General features: G+C 45.8%; 2 protein-coding genes across 7 annotated transcripts in view; both read right to left on the bottom strand.

The window, feature by feature from the left end:
• Positions 1 to 6017, bottom strand: part of TCEA3 (transcription elongation factor A3) — a 62966-nt gene extending 56949 nt beyond the window's left edge. Inside the window, exon 1 of the mRNA XM_060205515.1 lies at positions 5081 to 6017. Coding sequence (XP_060061498.1) covers positions 5081 to 5149 — 69 coding nt within the window. The 5' untranslated portion in view covers positions 5150 to 6017. The remainder of the gene's footprint in view (positions 1 to 5080) is intronic.
• A 1624-nt stretch (positions 6018 to 7641) lies between these two features.
• Positions 7642 to 23987, bottom strand: part of ASAP3 (ArfGAP with SH3 domain, ankyrin repeat and PH domain 3) — a 66028-nt gene continuing 49682 nt past the window's right edge. For 4 of the 6 annotated variants that reach the window (XM_016190645.2, XM_016190646.2, XM_060205508.1 and 1 more), the window contains 15 exons: positions 23389 to 23458; positions 22951 to 23038; positions 21663 to 21711; positions 21347 to 21540; positions 21121 to 21254; positions 20523 to 20617; positions 20137 to 20314; positions 15054 to 15139; positions 14795 to 14910; positions 13361 to 13428; positions 12910 to 13017; positions 12571 to 12769; positions 10807 to 11032; positions 9994 to 10084; positions 7642 to 9016 (listed from right to left, as the gene is read on the bottom strand). In XM_016190645.2, coding sequence (XP_016046131.1) covers positions 8942 to 9016; positions 9994 to 10084; positions 10807 to 11032; positions 12571 to 12769; positions 12910 to 13017; positions 13361 to 13428; positions 14795 to 14910; positions 15054 to 15139; positions 20137 to 20314; positions 20523 to 20617; positions 21121 to 21254; positions 21347 to 21540; positions 21663 to 21711; positions 22951 to 23038; positions 23389 to 23458 — 1777 coding nt within the window. In that variant the 3' untranslated portion in view covers positions 7642 to 8941. The remainder of the gene's footprint in view (positions 9017 to 9993; positions 10085 to 10806; positions 11033 to 12570; positions 12770 to 12909; positions 13018 to 13360; positions 13429 to 14794; positions 14911 to 15053; positions 15140 to 20136; positions 20315 to 20522; positions 20618 to 21120; positions 21255 to 21346; positions 21541 to 21662; positions 21712 to 22950; positions 23039 to 23388; positions 23459 to 23987) is intronic. The other 2 variants (XM_016190647.2, XM_060205509.1) reach the window with 2 other exon arrangements.

Here is a 23987-nt window from a genome sequence, read left to right as displayed (position 1 = left end):
GACTCTCAGGCATGAGGTCCTGGGTTCAATCCCCAGCATTACATGTGCCAGAGTGATGCTCTGGTTCTCTTTTCACTTCTTTCTCATTAACAAATAAATACAACGTTTAAAATATTGAAAAGGGGGGCTGGGTGGTGGCACACCTGGTTGAGCACACACCTTACAGTGCGCAAGGACCCAAGTTCGAGCCCCTGGTCCCCACCTGCAAGGGGAATGTTTCACAAATAGTGAAGCAGTGCTGCAGGTATTTCTCTGTCTCTCTCCCACACTATTGCCCCTTTCCCTCTCAATTTCTGACTGTCCCTATACAATAAATAAATAAAGATTAAAAAATAAAATAAAATATTGAAAAGGGAAAGAAGCCAAATAGCTCACTTGGCTAATGTGCTGCTTTGCCATGTATGTGACCCAAGTTCTAGTGTGGCTCCTACCACATTGAAGGAAGCTTCAGTGCTGTGGTAATTTTCATCTCCCTCCCCCTTCTGCCTCTTTGCTTCTCTATCTAGAAACAAAACAAAACAAAATGAAGACCTGGTCTCCACCTGCAGGGGGAATATTTTACAAGTGGTAGAGCAGTGCTTCAGGTATTTCTCCTTCTCTATGTCTCTCTCTCTTCTCCTCTCAATCTCTGCATCTTACCCTTTATCAAAAAAGAAAAAAATGGGTCACTGTGAAGCATTGGTGGAGTCATGTAGGTAAGGACCCCTAGCAATAACCTTGGTGATAAAAAATTTAAGGGGAGTCAGGTGGTAGCACAGCAGGTTAAGCGCAGGTGGTGGAAAGCACAAAGACTGGTGTAAGGATCTCAGTTCAAGCCACCCAGCACCCCACCTGCAGGGGAGTCGCTTCACAGGCATTGAAGTAGGTCTGCAGATGTCTATCTTTCTCTCCCCCTCTGTCTTCCCCTTTTCTCTCCATTTCTCTCTGTCCTACCCAACAATGACAACATCAATAACTGCAACAAGGGCAACAAAATGAAATAAATAAATACTTAAAAAATAATTTAAGGGGAGTCGGGCAGTAGTGCAGCGGTTTAAGTGAAGGTAGCACAAAGTGCAAAGACTGGCATAAGGATACTGGTTCAAGCTCCCCAGGTCCCCACCTGCAGGGGTGTTGCTTCGCAGGCGGTAAAGCAGCTCTGCAAGTGTCTATCTTTCTCTTCCCTCTGTCTTCCCCTCTCCATTTCTCTCTGTCCTATCCAACAATGATGACGTCAATTACACAACAATAATAACTACAACAATAAAACAGCAAGGGCAACAAAAGAGAATAAATAAAGATAAAAAAATAAAATAATTTAAGGAGCCGAGTAGTGGTGTAGCTGGTTGAGTGTGCAAGAACCTGAGTTCAAGTCTCTGGTTCCCACCTCTAGGGGAGATGGGTCACGTGCGGTGAAACAATGCTGCAGTACTCTCTCTCTCTCTCTCTTTCTCTCTCTCCCCCCCTCTATATATAGATAGATATAGATAAGTATATATATCCCCCTCCTCAGTTTCTTGCTGTCTCTATCCAAAATAAATAAAGTTTAAAACATCTTTAAAAATAATCATTAAAAAACTCTCTAATTCAGATAATTTGGATTTAGACCATGATAAAAATGACAGAGGGTATGAACAGAGATCAGCCTAGGTGTGTACAACCACAAGACATCAACACAGGTTAGAGCAAAGCAGGTCAGTGTTTAATAGCTGATTCTCATGAGAAGAATGATTTATAGTGTTTACCAATTTTGTGGAGTAAATGTTCCTCCTAAGGAGTATTCTGGTTTGAAGATGCCAAAATGCTAACACTGAACTAAAGAAGTATCAGGGAGGGGCAAGAGATAGCTTGCCCAGTAGAGTTCACACTTCACCTCATTTGAGGACCCAAGTTCAATCTCCTAGCCACCACATGGGAGACAAGGTGTAGCAGTACTATGGTATCTTTTCTCTGTGTGTCTTCCTCTCTATCTCTCTCCCCCTGTGTTTCACCCTCTATCTAAAAAAAAAAATCCACTATGAGCAATGGAATTATGCAGGCATGAAGCTCCAGCAATAACTCTGGTGGCAAAAAAAGAAGGGGGTGGGTTATTGGGAAGAGATGTGCAATACCTTCCCATTATATAGTGTTTTCATTATGCTGAAATAATAGAAATTAATAATCTCTAGATGATAGAAAGATGTAGCAAAATAATTAGAAAATTATGATTTAGAGTATTTGTCACTGTTTTTTAACATAGTTTATTTAGTAGCAAGCTTATCATTTTAAGTTTTTAAAATAATGACTATACAAAACTGGCCTGAAACCCAAAAAACAGCATTAAGCCTGTTCTAACTCACCCTTCAGCAAGTTGTCTATCTTCATATGTTACCCTGTATAACTGGGTCAGGGTAGAGAATAGCTGTGAGCCTTAGTCTGGACTCAAAATGCCTTGTGCAAAGTGTTGTGAGGTGTGTCCCTCGGTGTGCATAGATGGGGTTGTAGCCAGCAGTAACTCTGGTCCAGGTATGGATCTGTGTGTCTGTAGTTCCAAGCATGTTGTGCCCATTTGTCTTTGTGGGATGATGCCTTTGTTAGTCTGACTGTTTCTAAGGATAGCTTTACATGTCTGGGTGCAGCTGCACTGTGTACGTTCATGTATGTGTCATTGCTCTTATCTTTTTTTTTCCCCCTCTAGGGTTATTGCTGGGGCTTGGTGCCAGCACTACAAATCCACAGCCCCTGGCGACTATTTTTTCCATTGTATTGGATAGGACGAATAGAAATTGAGAGGGGAGGGTAAGATGGAGAGGGGGAGAGAAAGATAGATACCTGCAGACATACTTCACCACTTGTAAAGCAACCCCCCTGCAGGTGGGGAGCTGGGGGCTCAAACTGGGATCCTTGCTCAGGTCCTTGTGCTTTGTACTATGTGTGCATAACCCAGTGTGCTACCACCCAGCCCCCCCCATCATTATCTTTCTTTAAACAAACCCATCTATTCATTTATCTGTAAATGAAGTGTTCAGTGTATATCACATCTGTGGCATTAGCCGTATCTCATGTGGCTCTGTTTGCAATTGGTTGTTTAACCATGGTGTGTGTCTGTGTGTACAGCTATGCTTGTGTAGTTAATAAGTGTAAGTGTAGCTGTGACTGTTGGTGTTTGGCTTTCTATTCAAAGCCATTAGATGTGGTGCATACTCAAAGTGTCTGACAAAAGCCCTAAGTTGTTGAGATGCCAGTAACTGGCAGAAAACCTTGGGCTGAGCTGCAATGTGCAGGATCCATCTTCTTACAGGAAGTGTGTTCTCCTCTCCCTAACCACCACTGGGAGGACTCACTTTCACTCCCAGAGAAGGCCCCACCTTTCCAGGCCACATGCCAGAGTTCTGTGCCCACCCAGATGCTGCCAAGAGTCTGGGTGTAGACGTGGCTTCAGAATAGCTCTCTACTGAAGGAACCCTGTGGCCAGGCTGGCAGCTTTCCTGGAGAGAGTAATTTGTATTTCCACAGGAGTCCATCCTCAGGGCATACCCTTTCCTCTTCCCAATTCACAGAAGAGGAAACCAGGGCTGAAAGTGTGAAGTAGAGTTGGTGAACTTAGGGTCATAAAAGGAGTGAGGTCCCATTCTTAGCTAGAGCTCTACTCCCCACCATGCTGCTTGCACCAGCTCTCTTGTAGCACCAGCTCTCTTGCACTTCCCCTCCTCTCCTCTCCCCATCTCTCTTACCTAGAGAATCAGGGTCTCCTGCTCCAGCCTGGAGACAGCAAGCAGCAGTGGTGAGGTTACACCTTATCTTTTTCACTTGATCATCACCATCCATTCCTGGCTGATATAAGCCAATAAACTCCTTTCTGCTTACACTGACACATACAAAAGACAGGCCCTCTGGGGGGGAGGGGGTGCTATGACTTTATAACCATGACTGACAAAAAAAAAAAAAAAAGAAAGAAAGAAAGAAAGAAAGATCCAGTGACACTCTTTCCCAGGTAGTTTCACCAGAGGGATGGAGAAACTAAGGCACTAGTCTTTATATGGATACCATCTCAGTGGCTCCAGGCCACTCTCCTTCCCAGTTCTAAAACCTACCATACCGTCAACCATCCTCCAAGTGCCTAAAGTTGCTGGGATATACTGGGATTCTGTATCTCTGTCCTATGGATGGTGGGAGGAGGGCGCTGGGATAGAGCCAGGAGTGGGATAAGTAGCCTGAGCTACCCTTCCCTCTCTTCCCAGTCTGGGTAAACCTCCAGGACCCAAGGTCAAGTTTGTTTGACTAGATAATCCAGTGGACGCGCCTGGCTGAGTCAAAGATCACGGGGAGCATCAAACATTAACTTTAAATCCGCACATGTTCTGGGCTCCTGACATTGGGTGCTCAGAGATCCATATGTGGGGCTCTGATTGCCTTCAACCTCGCTTACCTACTCCCCGCCCCCAAGTCCAGGCCTTCTGCCAGCCCCCCTGCCCCGCCCCAAGGCCCTAGAGGGTGCCCACACCTGTCCGGCCCCCTCCTGCTGGGGCACCACCCTGCGGCCAAGGAAAGAGAAAGTTGCAAGTTCCTGGTGCCCCAAGATAGAGAGTTGTGCGATCAGATGCCGTATGTTCCTCTCCGCCCAGGGTGAGGACTAGATGCGGCTCAGGATCACTCTTCAGTCCCAAGTTTCTTCGTTCCTTCTCTGGCCACGAAGGATTTTACTGCACCCCCCTATCCCACCCCTACTTCCCCCTAACCCGCCCGGCTGTCACTCACTATTCCTCGGGCGTGGTTCACGCCTTGAGTTCCGGACTCTGGAAACCCTTTTCCTGGTCTAGGTCTCTTTCCTCACTTCTCTAAGTCCTGCACAGGTGACCTAAGCCCCTGCCTCGCAAAGTCCAGACAGGGATACGCACAAGTGTCTTCAGTCCCCGGCGCTCTCTGACCAGCCCCGGGTCACGCACACGCCCACCCTGAGGTGCCCAGAAGTCCCCAGGGATAGAGTCCTGCACCACCCCTGTCCCTTCTCTCTGGAGTCCCGCACACTCTTGGCGTCCACCCCCCCCCCCCCCGCCCCCTGGCCGGAGCCGCGCCTCAGGTGAGGTTGGAGAGGAGGGTAGCCCAAACTCTGCAGCCTCACCGTGTTCTTCCTGGCCACCATCTTCTCTAGCTTTTTGGCGATCTTCAGCAGCTCCTCTTCCTGACCCATGTTGACTCACGACACCCGACAGGACTCGTGGGACGCAGGGCAGCAACCAGGGAGTAGATAAGGCAACGCAGAAGGCGTGCAACCTGCTCGGCGCCCCAAACACACACGCCTGGCAGGGGCGGGACTGGCCCTCACAACCCCTTTTCAGACCAGCCTACCTCGGAACGTTGGGGGAGGGGTGGCATGAACTAAATATAGATTTCAAGGACTCGCCCGGGCAAAGATTGCCCGGGCTGGTGGGTTGGGCCTCAGGACCAGGACGAATCTACTGAGAAGTCCACTTGCATAAGGACTGGGGAGCGCTGAAGGGAGATTGGGGAAGAAGGTTCTCTGCAGGGTGGGGAGGCCATGGTCCCAGGGCACAAGAAGAAGATGAGATCTACAGGTGCCCTGCCATCTCCTGGTACAGTTTGGCAGTCAGAGGCTTGTGAGAACCTAGCTCTGAGCTTATGCCCAAATAGAGGCAACTTGGTGCACTCGAGTAATTCTTTCTTTATTCTTTTTTTTTTTTTATGTCCAATTCTGTCCTACTCTGATCTCAGTCCTTCATTCCCACAGCTTATGCACATGTATCCAGTTCCCCTATTTCCGTCTGTATATCTCAGAACGCAGTTTGCTCTGTTCTGTTAAAAGTCTTAAAAATTTCTATTTTCAAGCATGCATGCTCTGTGCCCTAACATTGAGCTATTTTCTTTTTTTAAAGATTTATTTATTTATATTTATTTATTTTCCCTTTTGTTGCCCTTGTTGTTTAACATTGTTGTGGTTATTGATGTCATTGGTGGTGGTGGTCTTGCATTTCTAAACAAACCTTCTATATGCTACAGGTTTGGGGAGCTATTTATTATTATTTTTTTAATTAATTGCACGCTGCCCAGCTCTGGCTATGGCGGTATGGGGACTGAACCTGGGACTCAGAGGAGCCTTAGGCATGAGTTGTTTTGCATAACTATTTGCTATCTTCCTTATCTTTTGGAAGACTCTTAATTGCTCCAAACTTTGAGAAATTGTTTCAGGTACATGGGTGTCATTTATTTATTCTGGGTCCAGCCTTACTGCTCTACCCACACTGGGCCCATGGTTGTACACACATCTGTGTTCCTGTGGATGGACTTTCCAACTGTAATCAGCAGATCCAGGACCCTTCCTCAACAACTGAGGTGAGGGGTCAGAAGATAGCTCACTAAGTAGGTTGTATGCCTTGCCATGCCTACCATCTGGGTTCAGGCCCCTGACCCACATGGGAATTCCATATTTCTGGGACATGTTCCAATTCTGGGAGATGTTCCCAGTACTGTGGTTGCTCTCAATACTGTGGTTACTCTCTTTCTCTATTTGAAATAAAAAAGAATAAAAAAGTCAGTCTAGAAGCAGCAAAACAGTACTTGTGTGAAGTCCCAGCACAGCTAAATTAAGAAAAAAAATTAATAGACCTCAATTGCTTTAAAAAACCAAATAATTGATCCTAATTGCCAGAAAATTGTCTGATTATTATTTTTTTGGAGGGGGGCGCTTAACAAGCTTCAAAGTGGTCCACAGTGTTTGTGGGCTGAGGAGTTGTACCATGGGTGTTCAATGAATTCTCCAGATTTTTCCTGAGAGAACTCTAGCTCACTGGTTCACAGAGATAGCAGGTATGCACTCATCTGGCTTCTACCTACTGTTGTGTGACCTGATACCAAGGTAGGAAAGAAGTGACTTTTTTTCATTATTCAACAAATATATATTGAGTGCCCAAGCAACAAACAAGACAGATCCAGTCCCAGTAAAGCTTGAGACTCAGCCTATGGGCTAAAGACAATTTAAACAAACATTGATATGTCTCTGTATAAAAAGTGAAGTATCATACCTTTTACATCTGAGGGTACCTGTACCAGTTAGGGTGTCATCTCTGAAGAAGTTCAAACTTCAGGCAGAATTTCAGAAGGGTGGCCAGTATGTGCATGTGCAAGGCCCCTATTTCAATCCCTAGCACCCCATGTACCAAGGTGGTTCCCTGGATTTTCATTCTCTCTCTCTTTCTCACGTGCAATTCTATTTTACATTATATATATATATAATTTCAAAGTGGGAGCTATGATGGAGGAAAGGACAGTTCATGTAAGAGGGGAATAAATATTCATTCAATATGCAATTACTGAGCACCTACTCTGTGTTAGTGTTTCAACCTCCACACTTAACATTTCAGATGGTTCACTGTTGTGGAGGGCTGTCTGTGCATTGTAAGATGGTTAGGGTTAGCAGCATCCCCAGATTCTAGCCACTAGATGCAGTAGTATACTCTAGTTGAAAATAAGAAAAATTCTCTTTGTCCCTGGGGCAAATTCACTCTGGTTGCAAACCACTGCTTTACTTAGGCTCTCTCTTTTATGAGGTCCAGAGAAAGCATTTCAAGTCCTAAGATTCCTTTCCTTTCCCTATTTTCCCTATTCCTTTCCTTTCCCTAATTTTCCTTTCAGATTACATAAATGAAACCACTGGAACTTACAAAAAAAGGCAAAACCCAAAACTTTTATTAGAGATGAGCAAAATATCAAGTCTGAGATGAACCAAAACAGACACTGGAGTTTCAGAAGACAATCCTGTGCCTATAGGACTGAAACCAGTCAGGGCTCCAGAGTAAACAGCTATAGGCACCACCCCCCAACCCCACCAGTAGCAACAGCCACACTGCTGTGTTGGCCACTGGCACCCTCTAGAGGACTCCCTCTCTTGGCCTGACCCATCCTTACCAGGGCCCCACACTCAACCTCTGGAAACTTGAGTGAGAGAATGATGGTGGCTCCAGTATACCTGCTTTTTAATGTGGGGCTAAAAGTCATGGTGGCAATTATGTGTCTGCCATCCTATTTCTATCACTATTATTCCTCCTTTTTTGACCTTTTTCCTGACACTGAGTTGACCAAGAGAAGAGGTGAAAACCGAGGATCAACTGTTCTAGGTCATTCTTTCCTTCCTACTTAATCAGGTGAGCAGGCACATAGGGATGTGGCAGGAGGAGAGCCTATTCTACCTCCTGGTGGAGAATATGGTAGACATCTTTGGGAAGGCTGTACTATTCCTCAAACAGAATGATTCTCAATGATGGCCAGTATAGCACAGACACTAACCATACAGAATTTATATGAATTATAGACAACTGTGGTATCATACAGGCATAAAATAGCTGTCAGTCTTCCCCTAGGCCTAGACCATCCCCAGGAATCTAGTCCTACCCCAACCCTAGCCCAGCCCTTGAGATGCACTTTTCAGCAAGGGAGTATACCCTTACAGGACCCTGTCTCACTCATCTGGCATCTATAATGCCTAGTGCAGATGTGGACACAGAGCCAGAACTCAGTAAAGGAACAAAAGTTAAGGGACAGTCGAGAAGACAGCTCTTAGTCTGGCAGAATTTCTAGTTTGGAGAATGATAAAGGCAGGCTAGTCCTACTCTTGTGGAGCCCCCAAGCTGATGGAAGAAACAGTCCTGGTCTGAAAGGATCAAGGGTTCTGTAGCTGAAGCTAGATTAGGAGGATTTAGATTCAGCCATAGCATTCCCTGGTCCCTAGGAGGTAATGAGATAGTGGGGAAAGAACCACCATCAGCCCTAAGATAAAGGGCTTGTGTCCTTGATAGGAACATGGATCTATGTCAGGGAGGAAAGTCAGTTGCAGAGGTTCAAAGGACAGAGAAAACAAGGCCCAAACGGAACAAACAGCTCAGGTTCTCAATGTTGTGGGCTCAAGTCCAGCTCCAAATGTTGAGGTCCAGAGTGGGGATGGTTCAGGCATTCAAGAGCCAGCATGGAGCTAGTCTTGCAAAGGCTGCATAGAACTTGAAGGCAGACCTCCAGCCCTTGAGCTGTCACCTTCAGTGATGCCAACCTAGGGAGAGAAGGATAAAAAGGGACATTTCTAAGTGTCTATCATATACTAGTTCACAGCTGCCCCACTGTGGTTAGATGAAATTATCCCCATTTTACAGATTATGCTGAGGAAGTGAAGCCACTTGTTAAAGGTCTCTTCACTCTTGAGCCTGGGGTTTTATTGTCATGAATGTTTCAACAACAGGCATTAATGGATAATGGAGACCTAATTGTGTATAGACTTGTGTCTGGGAGAAGAGAAGACCTTTCCCAACACAACTGGCACTGCCCTCTGTTCACCCTCAGGTTTCTCAACCAAATATGTGAAGCAGGGAGAGACCAGATTAAAGATGACAGCTCTTGCCAGGACTATCACATCCCTGTATTCCCAGGAATTAGAAGTCTCCACTCCAGGAGACTCCCATACACAGAGAGAGTTAGGAAAGACAGGGGCTGCTACATGGCCAACCTAATCCCACCTCATCTATCAGGAAAGTGATTCATTCTCAGTGGAACCAATCGCCCACTCCTGGGAAGCAGCCAGAACTTGTGCCTAGTCAACTGTGCTGATCTTCAGAGCTGGGCCTCTCCCTAGCTGTACCTATATAGAGCTGGAGCTGGGAAAGTGGAGCACCAGGATAGGGAGTGACCAAGCTGTGACCATCTGGGATCCATCTCATAGGGAAACATCTTCAACCTTGCTCTTTCTCTTTTCTTTTTTTAAAAATTTCTTTATTGGGGAATTAATGTTTTACATTTGACAGTAAATACAATAGTTTGTACATGCATAACATTTCTCAGTTTCCCATATAACAGTACAACCCCCTCTAGGTCCTCTGTCATCCTTCTTGGACCTGTATTCTCTCCCCCCCACCTACCCCAGAGTCTTTTACTTTGGTGCAATATGCCAGTTCCAGTTTCAACCTTGCTCTTGACCAACTCTGTCTCTAAGGTCCTCAGCCACCAGCCCTAGAGTCACATTGCTGGAGCACCTACCGGCATGTTCCTTTTGAGCAGAGGCTGCCTGGATGAGGAACTGTCTTCCAGGCTCCGGCCTCCCCGCCGATAGGAACGTGTGCTTTCTGAGCTACAAGGCAGGGGAAGGTGGGTGTGACCTCTGGACTCAGAGTGGGGAGATGGGACTATATAAAGCAAGTCTGAGAGCTTAGTCTGACTGGGTAGAGTCCACAAGTCCCCCAGACCAAATCTATCCCAGACCCATGGACCCTGTTACTGATGTCTAGGGGGCTCAGGAAATAGCCTCAAGTCTGCTCCTGAAACTCCAAACAGAGTTTTTTTTAAAATTAATTTTAGTCTTTATTTATTGGATAGAGACCGACAGAAACCAAGAGGGAAGGGGGAGACAAAGATGGACAGAGACTGCAGCACTGCTTCACCACTTGCAAAGCTTTCCCCCTGCAGGTGGAAACCAGGGGCTCAAACCTGGGTCTTTGCACATTATAACGTGTGCGCTCAACCAGATGCGCCACCACTTGGCCACTTGATAGGGTTTTTAAAGGAGAGAAGACTGAATCTTGGGTTAGAGGTGGAGACCCCTCTGAGAGACTCTATAACAAGCCACACAAGTGAGACTAAGCCTTCTCTACTCTAACTTCAGTCTGCTCCCAGGATCTCTAGGTCAAACAGGGAGTAGCTGTGTAAAGGGGATGTAGTGTCTTTTGCACTGGTCATGGGTCTCAGAGCTAGAAGTAATTCTAATCTTCAGGCACTACTCAGAGGTGGGGAAATAAGTGGATGTTCAGAGAGGTCAGGAAACTTGCCTCAGTTGCACAGCTAGGTCTCACTCACCTGAACCTGACTGGGTGATATGTTTCTGCAAGAGTGGTTCCAGATATCAGGCTGGGTTTGGAAGGGCCTGGGGATTCCCTGGGGCCCTCTTCAGAGCCAGGCAGGGTTTTACTGGGACCCCCAGGTTCCACAGGGCTCATGAGGCTGGAAGAGGAAGAGCCTGGACTGCTCAGGTTCTCAGGGACCCCAAAGGGCTCCAAGCTGAGGCTGGGGGCTTCTAACCAATCTAAAATCAGAAGTGACAAGAACTCTATCACTTATGCTGTGCTCAATTTCAAAGCAGTCTTTAGCTTTTAGGACATATCATGATTTTTCTCTCAACTTCCCACTACCCATTTACCTCTCGAGCACTCTTTCCCATCAAACTTGTTTTATTCATTCATTACATTAATTCAAAATGGCCAGGGCTAGTGATTCACTATTGTGCTTCTGCTTACACCCTCCTCTCAATGTGATTCTACAGCTAGAATTCAGGCTCAGTTCAGATGCAAACCCCACCAGGAAGTCTCCTTAAACCTCCTCTCAATGCCAGCAAGATATGCTCCTTTCCTCTCTTGAGCTTCCAGAAAAGTACTGTTCATCCATTCAATAGACAGTTCTCAAGAACAGCCACATACTTTGGAGACTTAACAGTCAATAAAATGCTCATATCCCTGTTTCTTTAGGATTTACATTCTTGGCAAGATTGTGCTTTATAGTATAATAAATAATGCATTCATTTTTAGAATTTTGTTATAAAGCCTAAAATTGTTATACCTTGGACTCACTCACTTTCTGTACAAAGGACAGGAAGTTAAAATAATTATCTAGAAACTCAAGTAAGAAGAAAACAAAATGGTGGCATTTCTTACCTTTGGCAATATCTGTAAGTCATGTAAACTATTTACTCATTCACTATGCAAAGCTTCTGTTCAATTCTGTTTTAAAATTTCTTGAGTGTGTTCCATTTAATGAAAAATGTTTGACTTAGGTTTGTTAGAACTTTTTTTTTTTTTTAGTGAACCTCGGGCTTTACACATGCACAATACCACTGAGCTGCCTCCCCAGTCTCCTACCCCCCCCTTTTTTTATCTACATAGAGACAGAAAGGCAGAGAGTGAGAGACCCACAGCACTAATCCTTCCTTCAGTGAAGTGGGGGTCAGGCTCAAACCTGCATTACACACATGGCAAAGCAGCTATTTCACTGGCCTCTCACTCCATTTTTTTTTTCTGTTTTTAGAGAGGCCAAAACGCTATTCCACCATCCATGGAGTTTCTTCGGTGCTGTCTGTTGTACTAGACATGGTGCTAGGAATGAAAACAGGGCCTCATATATGGTCAGACATATGCTCTACCCACTGAGACATCTCCTGGGGTCCAACACTCCAATCTCTCTCCCTCTCCCTCTCTCCTGGGCCCAAGACTCCAGCTTCTCTTCTTCTCCCCCACCCCCTCTCTCTCCTATTATGACAGCTGCCACAGGACTCAAGGCATAGTGAACAAAACTCAACAAATGCTTCTTTTCCTTTTAATGTAAGTGAACACCAAGGAATTCTGCATAAGACAGACCTAAGTTTGAATCCCACATCAGAGACATATGTGCTGTGGTATCTAGGGTATCCTACTTAGCACTTCAGTTCCATTAAGGAGATGACACCTACCTTCTTGTGAGGTGGTTGATTGCAAGGACAGGATAAACTAATACAAGCATTCTTAGTCCACTGTCCCAGCAGAGAGTAGCCCCAGTGAATGGCATAATGAATATTCTTCTGGCCAACCATACCTCTACTTCCATGTCCAGCCCGTTCTTGAACCACCGACCGAGAAGGATTTTTGACTGGCAAGGGTGGGGGGAAATCCTCACTCTGGCTCTGAGGGGCAGTTGGTGCCAGGCTGGTGATGGTCTCATAGGTCTTGTTGCTGATGTCCAACCTCACATTAGTCCAATGGGCCAGGGTTGGGGGCTTCAGAGGGCAGAGCTGCTGTGAGGTGTGTGTGGGGGGGTAAGTGTGGAGGACAGCCTGGTTCTGCCAGTTCAGCCCTGCCCTTCCCCACCACAGGTGCAATCTGGCTCTTTCCTTGTGCTACTTAGAGGCCCCAGAGGCAGGGGGCTGGGGCATACCTTTTCTTCCTCATCCTCCCCACTGTCAGATCCAGGCTCTGTGGAGATTTCCCAGGAGTAGTCCAAGTGCAGAGGGAAGGCCAGTGTTCCAGCCTGCGCCTGCTCCAACTGCCAAAAACAAAGACTTGGCAGTTTATTATTTTTTTTTTTTTAAAAATCATTCTTTTTAAAAATACTTATTTATTGGTTCAAGACAGCAAGAAATGGAGAGGAAGGGGGAAGAGAGAGAGAGAAAGAGAGAGGGAGAAAAAGAGACTCCTGCAGTACTGCTTCACTGATGATGAAGATTTTCCCTTCCCGTGGTTGGGGACTAAGGGCTTGAACCTGGATCCTTAAGCTTTATAACATGTGCTCCACCACCTGGCCCGAAGACTTGGCAGTTCAGAGAGTCAGGGTGCTCAGTGGAAAGAGAGGCATGGTCAGGGGCAACCCCTTCTTCCTTAAACCTCACCAGCTCCTCACATTCCTTGTGCTGCTTTTTCCTGGCAATGTCTAGAGCTGTCTCTCCTGAATCATTCACTGTGAAGAACAGAGACAAGGGTCAAAATATTACTTCAATTTGTTGAGGTTTACATATTTAAATTACACTTTACAAGCTGATGTTTCATCATTTTAAAGTTTTTTTTTAAAAAAGATTTTACTTATTTATTTGTTTGTTTGTTTCTTTAAAGATTCTATTTAAATAAATAAAATGAGAAAGATAAGAGGAGAAAGAAAGAACCAGGCATCACCCTGGTACATGTGCTGCCGGGGGATTGAACTCAGGGCCTCATGCTTGAGAGTCCAATGCTTTGTCCACTGCACCACCTCCCGGATCACCATTTTAAGGATTATTATTATTGTGGTTCAGATGGGCTTTTGGAATCAGAATTTCTGGGTTTGAACCCTGGCTCTACTATTTCCTGGCTGTGTAATCTTGGACAAGTTACTTAGCCTCTCTGGGTCTTAAATTTTCTCATCTACAAAACAAACAGAACTAGGGAGATAGCATAATGGTTATGCAAAATGAGCAGAATACTTGTAACCTGACGAGTTTGGCATGGTATCAGGAATAAATGGTCACTACTGTAGCCACTATTATTCAGATTCAGCTGACATATAGTTCACTAGATACTTCCAGGAACATTATTTCATTTTGTACTCTTAGTAGACCTACTAGTTCAGTTAGGTATTATTTTCATTTTAGAAATAAGGAAGCTGAGGTTTAAGATATAATGCAGCAGCCCAGGCAGTGGTATACTAAATAGATGACTGGATTTAAATGTATGTGATTCAGAGTTTGATCCCTAGTACTGCATGTGCCAGAGTGATTCTCTGGTTCTCTCTCCCTTTTTAGTAAATAAATCTTTAAAACAAACAAACAACAAAACCAGAACAGTGAGAGGGGCAGAGAGAGAGAGAGAGAGAGATTTGTTGGGCCTGGGAGACAGCTCACCCACTACAGTGCACACCATACCATGTTCGAGGACCCAGTTTGAGCCCCTGGTCACCATATGGGAGCACCTGCATGAAGGAAAGTTCATGAGCAGTGCTAAAGTGTCTCTCCTCTCTCCCTACCTCTCTATTCCTCTCTCTCCCTCTCTCTTTCACCCTCTTTGTTGGGGGGGAAAAAAGAGAAGAGTATGCTAGGAGCAATGAAATCATACAGGCCCAGTAAAAACCCTGCTGGCAAAATGTTAATGTTATGAATTCTAAGGTCATAGAAGTGGTCAGAGGCAAATCAGGATTAGAATTCAAGTCTGTCTGCAAGTTCAAGCTAGTTATCAGTGCTTTCTGTCTGGGAGAAAGGCAGGAAATCCCATGGGGGTGGGGTGGGGTGGGGTGGGGTATAGGGCTGTGGGGAAAAAGGGTCTGGGATCTGAAAAAGGAGATATCTGAGGCCAACCTGAGCCAACTGAAGCTCTCCCTTTCAGTAGTAGCTTGAGGCAGTCGGGCTGGTTGTAGAGAGCAGCACAATGCAGAGCGCTATTCCCATCTGCAGCCTTGGCATCCAAGTGGCCACTGGGGGAGGGGTGTGTGATTAGGGAGAAAGGAGAGGAACAGGAAAGTGAGGGGGCCAAAGTCAGTAGAAGAGGAGAGGAGAAAGGGAGGAGGGGGGAGAATAATAAGAGTTGGGAGACAGGCATGGGCAGGGAGATTCTCACCCATTTTGAATGATGAAGTCCACCAGAGGCAGAGAGGTCTGGTTGGCGACTCTGATAGCCAAGTGCAGGGCAAGTTCTCCAGGTGCCTGGATAGACAGCCACATCTCTGAGTTTTTCCCTCCACCCCAAGTATTACTACCCTTGTTGCCCCTGCCCCATCACCTCTAAATATATAGCTGCCGGAACCCCTAAGAAATTAGATTGAGGGGGCCGGGTGGTAGCGCAGCAGGTTAAGTACACATGGGGCAAAGCGCAAAGATGGGTATAAGAATCCCGGTTTGAGCCCCCAGCTCCCCACCTGCAGGGGGGTCACCTCACAAGTGGTGAAGCAGGTCTGCAGGTGTTTATCTTTCTCTCCTCTGTCTTCCTGTCCTGTCTCCATTTCTCTCTGTCCTGTCTCCATTTCTCTGTCCCATCCAACAATGACAACAATAACAACAATATTAACAAGAACAACAAAAAGGGAAAAAATGGCCTTCAGGAGCAGTTTATTTGCAGTGCAGGCACCAAGCCCTAGAAATTACCCTGGAAACAAAGAGAGAGAGAGAAGGAGAGAGAGAGAGAGAGAGAGAGAGAGAGAGAGAGAGAGAAGACTGAATGGATGTGTGTGGAAGGATGGTGAAAAATGTTTCTTCATTGCTTCCTTTAATGATTCTTCCTCCCTTTGTCCCCAGTGGATGAAGTTGTTACTCAAATGTGGTTACTGACTCTGCACTCCTCTCACTGGACCCGAGAGCTCGGCTAACTTCATGTGTAGAATGTTCCACACTCTTTGCCCTTGGACCCCATATGCAGGGGGGAAGACTCACAAGCAGTACTGCAGGTAGCTCTTTCTCTCTCCCTACTTCCCTCTCGCCTTTCAATTTCTCTCTATCCTATCAAAAGGGGGGGTTCTGGGAGCAGTGGATCTATTGTGCAGGCGCCAAGCCCCAGTGAGAACCTAATTTAAGAGAGAGAGAGAGAGAGAGAGAAAACCTAATTTAAAAGAGAGAGAGAGAGAACCAGAACATCACTCTAGCACACATGACGCCAGGGATTGTACTTGGGACCTCATGCTTGACAATCTGAGGCGTTATCCACTGTGCTACCTCCCAGGCTACACCTACTCCAAATTCTTATCTAATAGCTGCATTTTCATTGTCCAGTGGACAGGCCTATCATGGTAGCAAATAGCTCAGATGTATGACATCCAATATTTTATGTGCAATCAGATATCAATACCTATCAATTTAGTCTTTCAATGTTCTTGCTTTCTTTTCTTTTTAGAAAGGAAGAAATGTGGATCAGGCAGTGGCACACCTGGTTAAGTGCATGTATTAGACCCAGGTTCAAGTCCCCAGTCCTCACCTACGAGGGGAAAGTTTCACAAGTAGGTATCTCTCTCTCCCTCTGCAGTCCCTTTCCCTCTCAATTTCTCTCTGTCAGACCAAATTAAATAAATAAATAAAGTTAAAAAGTAGAAAGAAGAAAGTTTAGAGCTAGAGAGATATCAAAGAGGCAGCATATGACCCTTTCATGCCCAAAGGCCCAGAAGTTGCAGGTTTACTCCCTGGCACCACCATATGCCAGAGCTGAAAACTGCTATTATCTCTACGTGTTGCTCTCTCTTGTGAAAGAATATCATAATTATATAAAGATAAAAAGCTTTTTATTCTATTTTTTTATTTTTATTTTTACCAGAGCACTGTTCACCTCTGGCTTATGGTGATGCAGGGGATTGAACCTGGGACTTTAGAGCCTTAGGCACAAGAGTCTTTTTGCATAACCATTATGCTATCTACCCCCATCAATAAAAAGCTTTTTTTATTTATTCCCTTTCATTGCCCTTGTTGTTGTATATTGTTGTTGCAGTTATTATTGTCGTCTTTGTTGGATAGGACAGAGAGAAACGGAGAGAGGAGGGGAAGACAGAGGGGGAGAGAAAGATAGTCACCTGCAGACCAGCTTCACTGCCTATGAAGCGACTCCCCTGCTGGTGGGGAGCCAGGAGCTCGAACCGGGTTCCTTACGGTCCTTGCACTTTGTGCCACCTGCGCTTAACCCGCTGTGTTACTGCCCGACTCCCAAAAAGCTTTTTAAAAAGAAAAAAAAGGTGCTAGGGAGATGGTTCAACAGGCACTGGATTTACATGCCTGAGGTTCCAGCCTGATTCTCAATACCTCATGCACTGGAGAGATGCTCTGTGCTCTCTCTCAGCTCTATTGCTCGTATGTAAAAAATAACTATTTTCTTTTTAATACTTATTTATTTATTTATTTTGATAGTACAGAGAGAAGTTGAGAGGGGGAAGGGAATTAGAGGAGAAGAAGAGAGACTTGCAAAACTGTTTCACTGCTCTTGAAGCTTCTTTTCCTGCAGGTGGGGACTGGGGTCCTGAACTTGGGTCTTTGCACATGGTAATTTATGTCCTCAACCAGGTTATGCCACTACCTGCTGCCCAAATAAAATAAATATTAAAAATAAAAGGGAGGTTGGCCATGGCATACTCAGTAGAATGCACACATTACCATGCACCAGGACTAAAGGTCAAGCTCCTGGTCTCCACTAGGTCCTTGCACACTGTAGTGTGTGTACTTAGCCAGGTGCACCACCACCTAGCTCCCATACTTCGCTGTTTCTCTATGTCACACTTTTGGAAGGAATCTCTTTCTGTGATCCAGGGGGTGACACAATGGATAAAGCTTTGGACTCTTAAGCATGAGGTCCCAAGTTCAATCCCTGGCAGCACATGTACCAGAGTGATGTCTGGTTCTTTCCTTCTCTCCTTCTAGCTTTCTCATTAATAAATCAAATCTTTTTTTTTTTGTAATTTTATTTATTTATTTTCCCTTTTGTTGCCCTTGTTGTCTTTTTATTGTTGTTGTAGTTATTATTGTTATTGTTGTTGATGTCATTGTTGTTGGATAGGACAGAGAGAAATGGAGAGAGGAGGGGAAGACAGAGAGGGGGAGAGAAAGACAGACGCCTGCAGACCTGTTTCACCGCCTGTGAAGTGACTCCCCTGCAGGTGGGGAGCCGGGGGCTCGAACCGGGATCCTCACGCCGGTCCCTGCGCTTTGCGCCACCTGCGCTTAACCCGCTGTGCCACCACCCGGCTCCCAATAAATCAAATCTTTAAAAAAAAAAAGGGGGACTGGGCCATGGTGCACTGGGTTAAGTGCACATAGTATAAAGCACAAGGACCCACATGCAAGGATCCCAGTTCGAGCTCCTAGCTCCCCATCTGCAGGGGAGAGATCTCACAAGCAGTGAAGTAGGTCTTCAGGTGTCTGCTTTTCTCTCCCCCCTCTATCTCCCCCTCTTCTCTCAATGTCTCTCTGTCCTGTCCAATAAAAATGGAAAAAAATGGCCACCAGGAGCACTGAGTCTGTGATAACACTGGAGGCAAAAATAAAAAAAGAATCTCTCTTTTAAGAGATTTTTTTCTTAAGGTAGAGTTTTATGAGTGGTGAAGCAGTGCTGCAGGTGACTGACTCTCCCTCTCTGTCTCCCTCTCAATTACTCTGTTCCTATTAATATATACACACATACATATGGCCTAGGATACTCAGTGGTAATCCTTATGGCAACAAAATGAAGGAAAAATTTAAACTGGGAAATTTCATGGGATGTATATTTGACCACATTAAAATGTCTTCTGTGATAAAAAGCACATCCAATGAAATTTACCATCTTTAAGTACACAGTTCAATTGTGTTGAGTTTGTTTGTTTGTTCAAACTGTATGCAGTTACCTTCCAGAACTCTTTAAAAATAAAAAGATTTGGGGGCCGGGCGGTAGTGCATCGGGTTAAGTGCAAGTGTAATGATCCCAGTTCAAGCCCCCGGCTCCCCACCTGCAGGGGAGTTATTTCACAGGTGGTGAAGCAGGTCTGCAGGTGTCTTTCTCACCCCCCTTCTGTCTTCCCCTCCTCTCTCCATTTCTTGCTGTCTTATCCAACAACAATGACATCAATAACAACAACAACAATAATAACCACAATAACAATTAAAAAAAGGGGGGCAACAAAAGGGAAAAAAATAGACTCTAGGAGCAGTGTATTCATGGTGCAAGCACTGAGCCCCAGTGATAACCCTGGAGGCCAAAAAAAAATTATTTATTTATTCATGAGAAAACTAGAAGAGATGCTCAACAATTTGTTTGGCTTTGTATGTTAACTCTCTTTTCAATCACCAGGTTCCAGATGCCATCAGGATGCTAGCCAGGCTTCCCTGGATTGAAGACCCCACCAATGTGTCCTGGAGCTCAGCTTCACCAGAGACACACCCTACTAGGGAAAGAGAGGCAGACTGGGAGTATGGACCGACCAGTCAACGCCCATGTTCAGCGGGGAAGCAATTACAGAAGCCAGACCTTCTACCTTCTGCAACCCTCAATGACCCTGGGTCCATGCTCCCAGAGGGATAGAGAATAGGAAAGCTATCAGGGGAGGGGGTGGGTTATGGAGATTGGGTGGTGGGAATTGTGTGGAGTTGTACCCCTCCTACCCTATGGTTTTGTTAATTAATCCTTTCTTAAATAAAAAAAAAATTTAAAAAAAACTAGGAGAGAAAGAACCAGACATTATTCTTGTACATGTGCTTCTGGGGACTGAACTCAGGACTTCATACTTGAGAGTCCAATGCTTTACCCACTGTGCCACCTCCCAGAACTCTTTATAACTTGAAAAACTAAAACTCAATTCCTATTTCAAATTATATCCCCTCAGTGTGATGGTCTTTGCTGAGATAATATGAGCCACCCAGATCCATTTCCAAGATTATTCAAAGAAAAAGAAGATACTAATATTTATTGCACACACACATTATATAGCACAGCTTAATGTTCACTTCAAAACTGAGGGATCTTATCATTAACCCATTTTACAGATGAGAAAATAAGACTAAGAGAAGTTAGTAACCTGCACTGGATCACACAGCTAAGGAAAGATAGCACTAGAATTAGTCTGTCTGATTGAAGTTATGATCTCTCCCATTTATTTACCCCTCTGATGGGGCAGAGGGAAGTAAAATCTAGCCATGGAGGTCTAGGGAGTAGGCAGAGTGGGTGGTTCTTGAAGGTGGCCCTTGAAGGTAGTTCTTACCTGCCCCTCAGGCTCAAGTAGTGGCTGTCTAAAGTCCTGCCCATTAGCAAAGGCTTCTAGCACAGACAGAAGGTCCTGATTACATATGGCCATTTGTAGTCTCTGAGGTTCAAGTGTGGACCGTCGGGCAAATCTGTGTTCGACATACTTGGCCACAATGTAGTCCCTGCGGGCACTCCTGCCAAAAACAACCATGGGATCTCAGAAAGGACTGTTTCCACCCAGCTGACCCCAGGGGTCCAAATAGGAGATAAAGTTCTGCTTTTCCCCAGAACCAAGTGCAGGACTCTTCCAGATCCAAACCCCTCTCTGCATACTTCCGGTACAAGCTTCTTCTGAAATCCTTGGGGCTAGAGAAGCAGAACCCTGTCAGTCAGCACCCTTACATGTTACTCTCAGCTGAGGGTTTAGGGCCACTGTGTGAAGGCAGCTGGGCTTCCATGATCTCATTGAAGCATGTGTTTCCAATGTTTAACGCAAGCTGGGGGTTGGGGGCGGGGGAGGAGAAGAGAGAGAGATTAGGACTGTGTGGCTAGGGCAATACCCCCTAGAGGACAGAAATTTCTGATTGTCCATACCCTGCTCTGGACCAGGCCCTTTCAAGATTCTGACTGTCCTGAGGTGGGGTTAGGCGGTGGCACCTGGTTAAGCACACACATTACAGTGCTCAAGGTTCAAGCACCTGGTCCCCACATGCAAGGGCAAAGCTTCACAAGTGGTGAAGCAGGTCTACAGGTGTTTCTCTGTCTCTCTCTCTCTGTTTCCCCCTCCTCTCTCAATTTCTGTCTCTGTACAATAATAAGTAAATAAATAATTTTTAAAAAGATTCTGACTGTCCCAATTTAACAGAATTCTTAGCTCAAGCCCTACTCACTATAGCTAGAACCCAGGTTCTGCCTATCCCAGCATCATTGGTTCAGGCCCTTTCCCTGGTCAAACTATGCCTGACCACTGGACAGGGTCCAGGCTGCACCCCACTCTTACCAATAACTCAGAGGAGCCTAGCAGGTCCAAGGTGAGGGACTGCATGCGGGAGAAGCGCACACCCAACTCGCGGTGGACGCCAGAGCACTGGATGCAGGTGAGCACGCCTAGGTTGGTGCTGAGCCAAGTGGGGTCTGTGAAGTAGAGTTGCTCTGTGCCTGCAGGTGCAGACATTCCTTTGTCCCCTCCCCTCCACCTCCCACCTTGTCAGGCCCCATCCGCAGACCTGCAGCCCCACAGTCGCAACACTGGTTGTTCCCAGGCCTGTTCTTCACCTCAGCAATGAGCAGCTTTGTGAGGTCTTGGGGCTCCCCTTGCAGCCCGGCACTGCCCCAAGGACCCAGGCTGCTGCTGCTGGGCTCCCCGAGAAAGGCACTGCTCAAGGCTTCATCCTTGCTATTCTGTAGCACTGATACCCACCTGCGGAGAGTGTGTGGATGTGTGGGGCATGATGGCTGAGGTCCACTGAGATCAAGGGGTTGGATAAGGCTCCCCTGCCCCACCCAAAGGTAAGCCTTAGGCAATTGGGGATGGCCACTCACGCCTCACACTCGTGTTCATCCTCTGCCTGGAAGTGGTATGTCCTGTTGTCTGTGGGGAGAGGGGAATATCTAGCTTACATAAGTCCTCTGCACAGGGGACCCTTACCAAAACCGCTGGCACCAGAGGGAACTTGTGCCCCTATAGTACCAGACTCTGCCAGGCAGGCAGCAATGGCCCTGTATGTGTGGAGAAGGAAGTTTCTCAGAAGTCACCTCCAAGGTGGAATCTTAAAAGACCCTCTAAGTGAAGTCCTGGTTCTAGGGCCAGGGGAGGTCTCCCAGGCCACAGGCTGGGGTGCCTCTGAACCTACCTTCCCACATGTTTCCCCAAGTCATCTATCTGGTCTCCCTACTCTACTTCTCTTCCTCTTCCCCCAGCCTGTACTAATGATCAAATTGTGGTGTCTAAAGTTCTGTTCAGTTAGGGCACTCCTTTGTCCCAAGATTGGCTCCCTATTGCTGGGAAATAAGATCGAGACCTTTTGGGGGCCAGTGGTGGTGCACCTGGTAGAGCACATATGTTACCATGCACAAGGACCCAGGTTCAAGACCCTGGTCCCCACCTACAGGGGAGAGGTTTCACAAGTGGTAAAGTGCTGCAGGTATCTCTTTTTCTCTCTATTGTCCCCTTTCCTCAATTTCTCTCTGTCTCTGTATAAAATATGTAAAACAAAGTCAGATCCAGACCTTTAGGAGGCATTCCTAGGTCTCATCTTCTACCATTTCTGGGAACCCTGCACTCTGGCTGCACCTACCCTCCTGCCTTCATTTCAGCAAGCCAGTTCTACCTTCTGAAATGTCCTCACCCAAACTCTACACTCTGTGTCCTTCAAGGCCAAACTCAAATGCTCTCTTCTCCAAGCAGCCTTTTCTGAGTTTCTGCAGCAGGGCAGACCTTCCCGCTCTCAAATCTTCCATGGTGCTCTATCTGTACCTTATTCTGCATGCCTCCCTCATCTTACAGATCAGGCTCTCCACATCACCCCTTCCCTGCCAGAGACAGAACTTTCTGAGATGCTTCTCCATGTACACTAGCTCCTATGGAAAGTCAGACCCCAAAACCCCAAGTGATGAAAGGTAAAAATTTTACAGTAACAATAATTATAAAAATCAAATTGTCCCAATTCACTCTGGCTTTAGAGTGTCCAGGGCCCAAGGACTCTCATGCCTGCAGCTGTTTAACAAACACATATGGAACTGGACATGGACCCTCACTGAGGTCTCTTGTGAACTGAGTTTCTGAGAGAAGCCCTGGGCAGATGGAAGGAAAGAGATAGAGACAACTCACGAGTCACCAGGTCAAAGCACTTTTTCTCTTCCAGGTTTGGTCTCACTTGGCATGTCAGCAGAGTCAGCTTCACAGGGGGCCGGTTTATCTATGGAGATTAAATGTGGAGGATACATGTTAGCATCTAAATTCTCCAAATGCTTATACCTGCTTCTTAATCTATCTAATAATAATTTAAATCTATATAATAATTTAATTTGATCTATCAAATAAATTTTTTTAAATAAAAAGCTCCATTTTATGTTTTCTCTTCTCAAAAGTTTGTGGACTAAGACTGAGTTAGGGCCTTTGGGTCTCATCCTTCCTCCTGTGGGAGGATCTTCAGCTACCTGGATCAAGAGTTGGGGCTTGGAGGGAGTTCTGGCCACATATCTGCTCAGAATACCAAAGGAGGACTGACCCATTTTGCCTTGCAACCTCCTCCCTTCCAGGCCTCACCGTGCTGTGAGAGATGGTCAGGCAGCCATACTTGATTCCACACTTCCTTTTCTGCCACACTCTTCTAATTCTAGGGTCCAGGAGAGAAAGACAATAACCTGAGGTTCATAATTAATTCTTCTGTATCAGAAATCAGAATCCTGGACCACGTCACTTATCCCACCTGTCTGACTCCATTTCACCTCTTCTATTCACTAGCCCCTTAGACCCCTCACTTCCTGGGGTTCCCGTATGATGGAAGAGTCCTGTCCTACTCCCAGTCAAACAAGGAAAAGATAGTCCTACTCTCCAGGGATCTTACCCCTCTAGTTTGATAGAGGAGACACAGCTCCCAGCCTTAGGAAGCTCCTGCTCTAAGAGGACAAACAGACTCCTGGTGACAACAGATGAATTACAGATGAACACAAAGCAAGATATTGAGTGCTCTAAAATAAACTTTAAGAATTAAAAACTCACAAATTTAACAGTTATTCTTCTCTGATAAAAACTGATTAGTGAGGAACTAGCAAAATAGCTAAACTGGATAGTGCACCTGTTTTGTCATATACATGACTCAAGTTTGGGCCTGGTCTCCATCACACTGGAGGAAACTCCAGTGC

This window comes from Erinaceus europaeus, chromosome 13 (assembly GCF_950295315.1).
Source record: "Erinaceus europaeus chromosome 13, mEriEur2.1, whole genome shotgun sequence".
Classification (NCBI taxonomy): domain Eukaryota; kingdom Metazoa; phylum Chordata; class Mammalia; order Eulipotyphla; family Erinaceidae; genus Erinaceus; species Erinaceus europaeus.
Note: the sequence above shows the minus strand (reverse complement) of the source record. Positions and strands in the feature narration are given on the sequence as shown.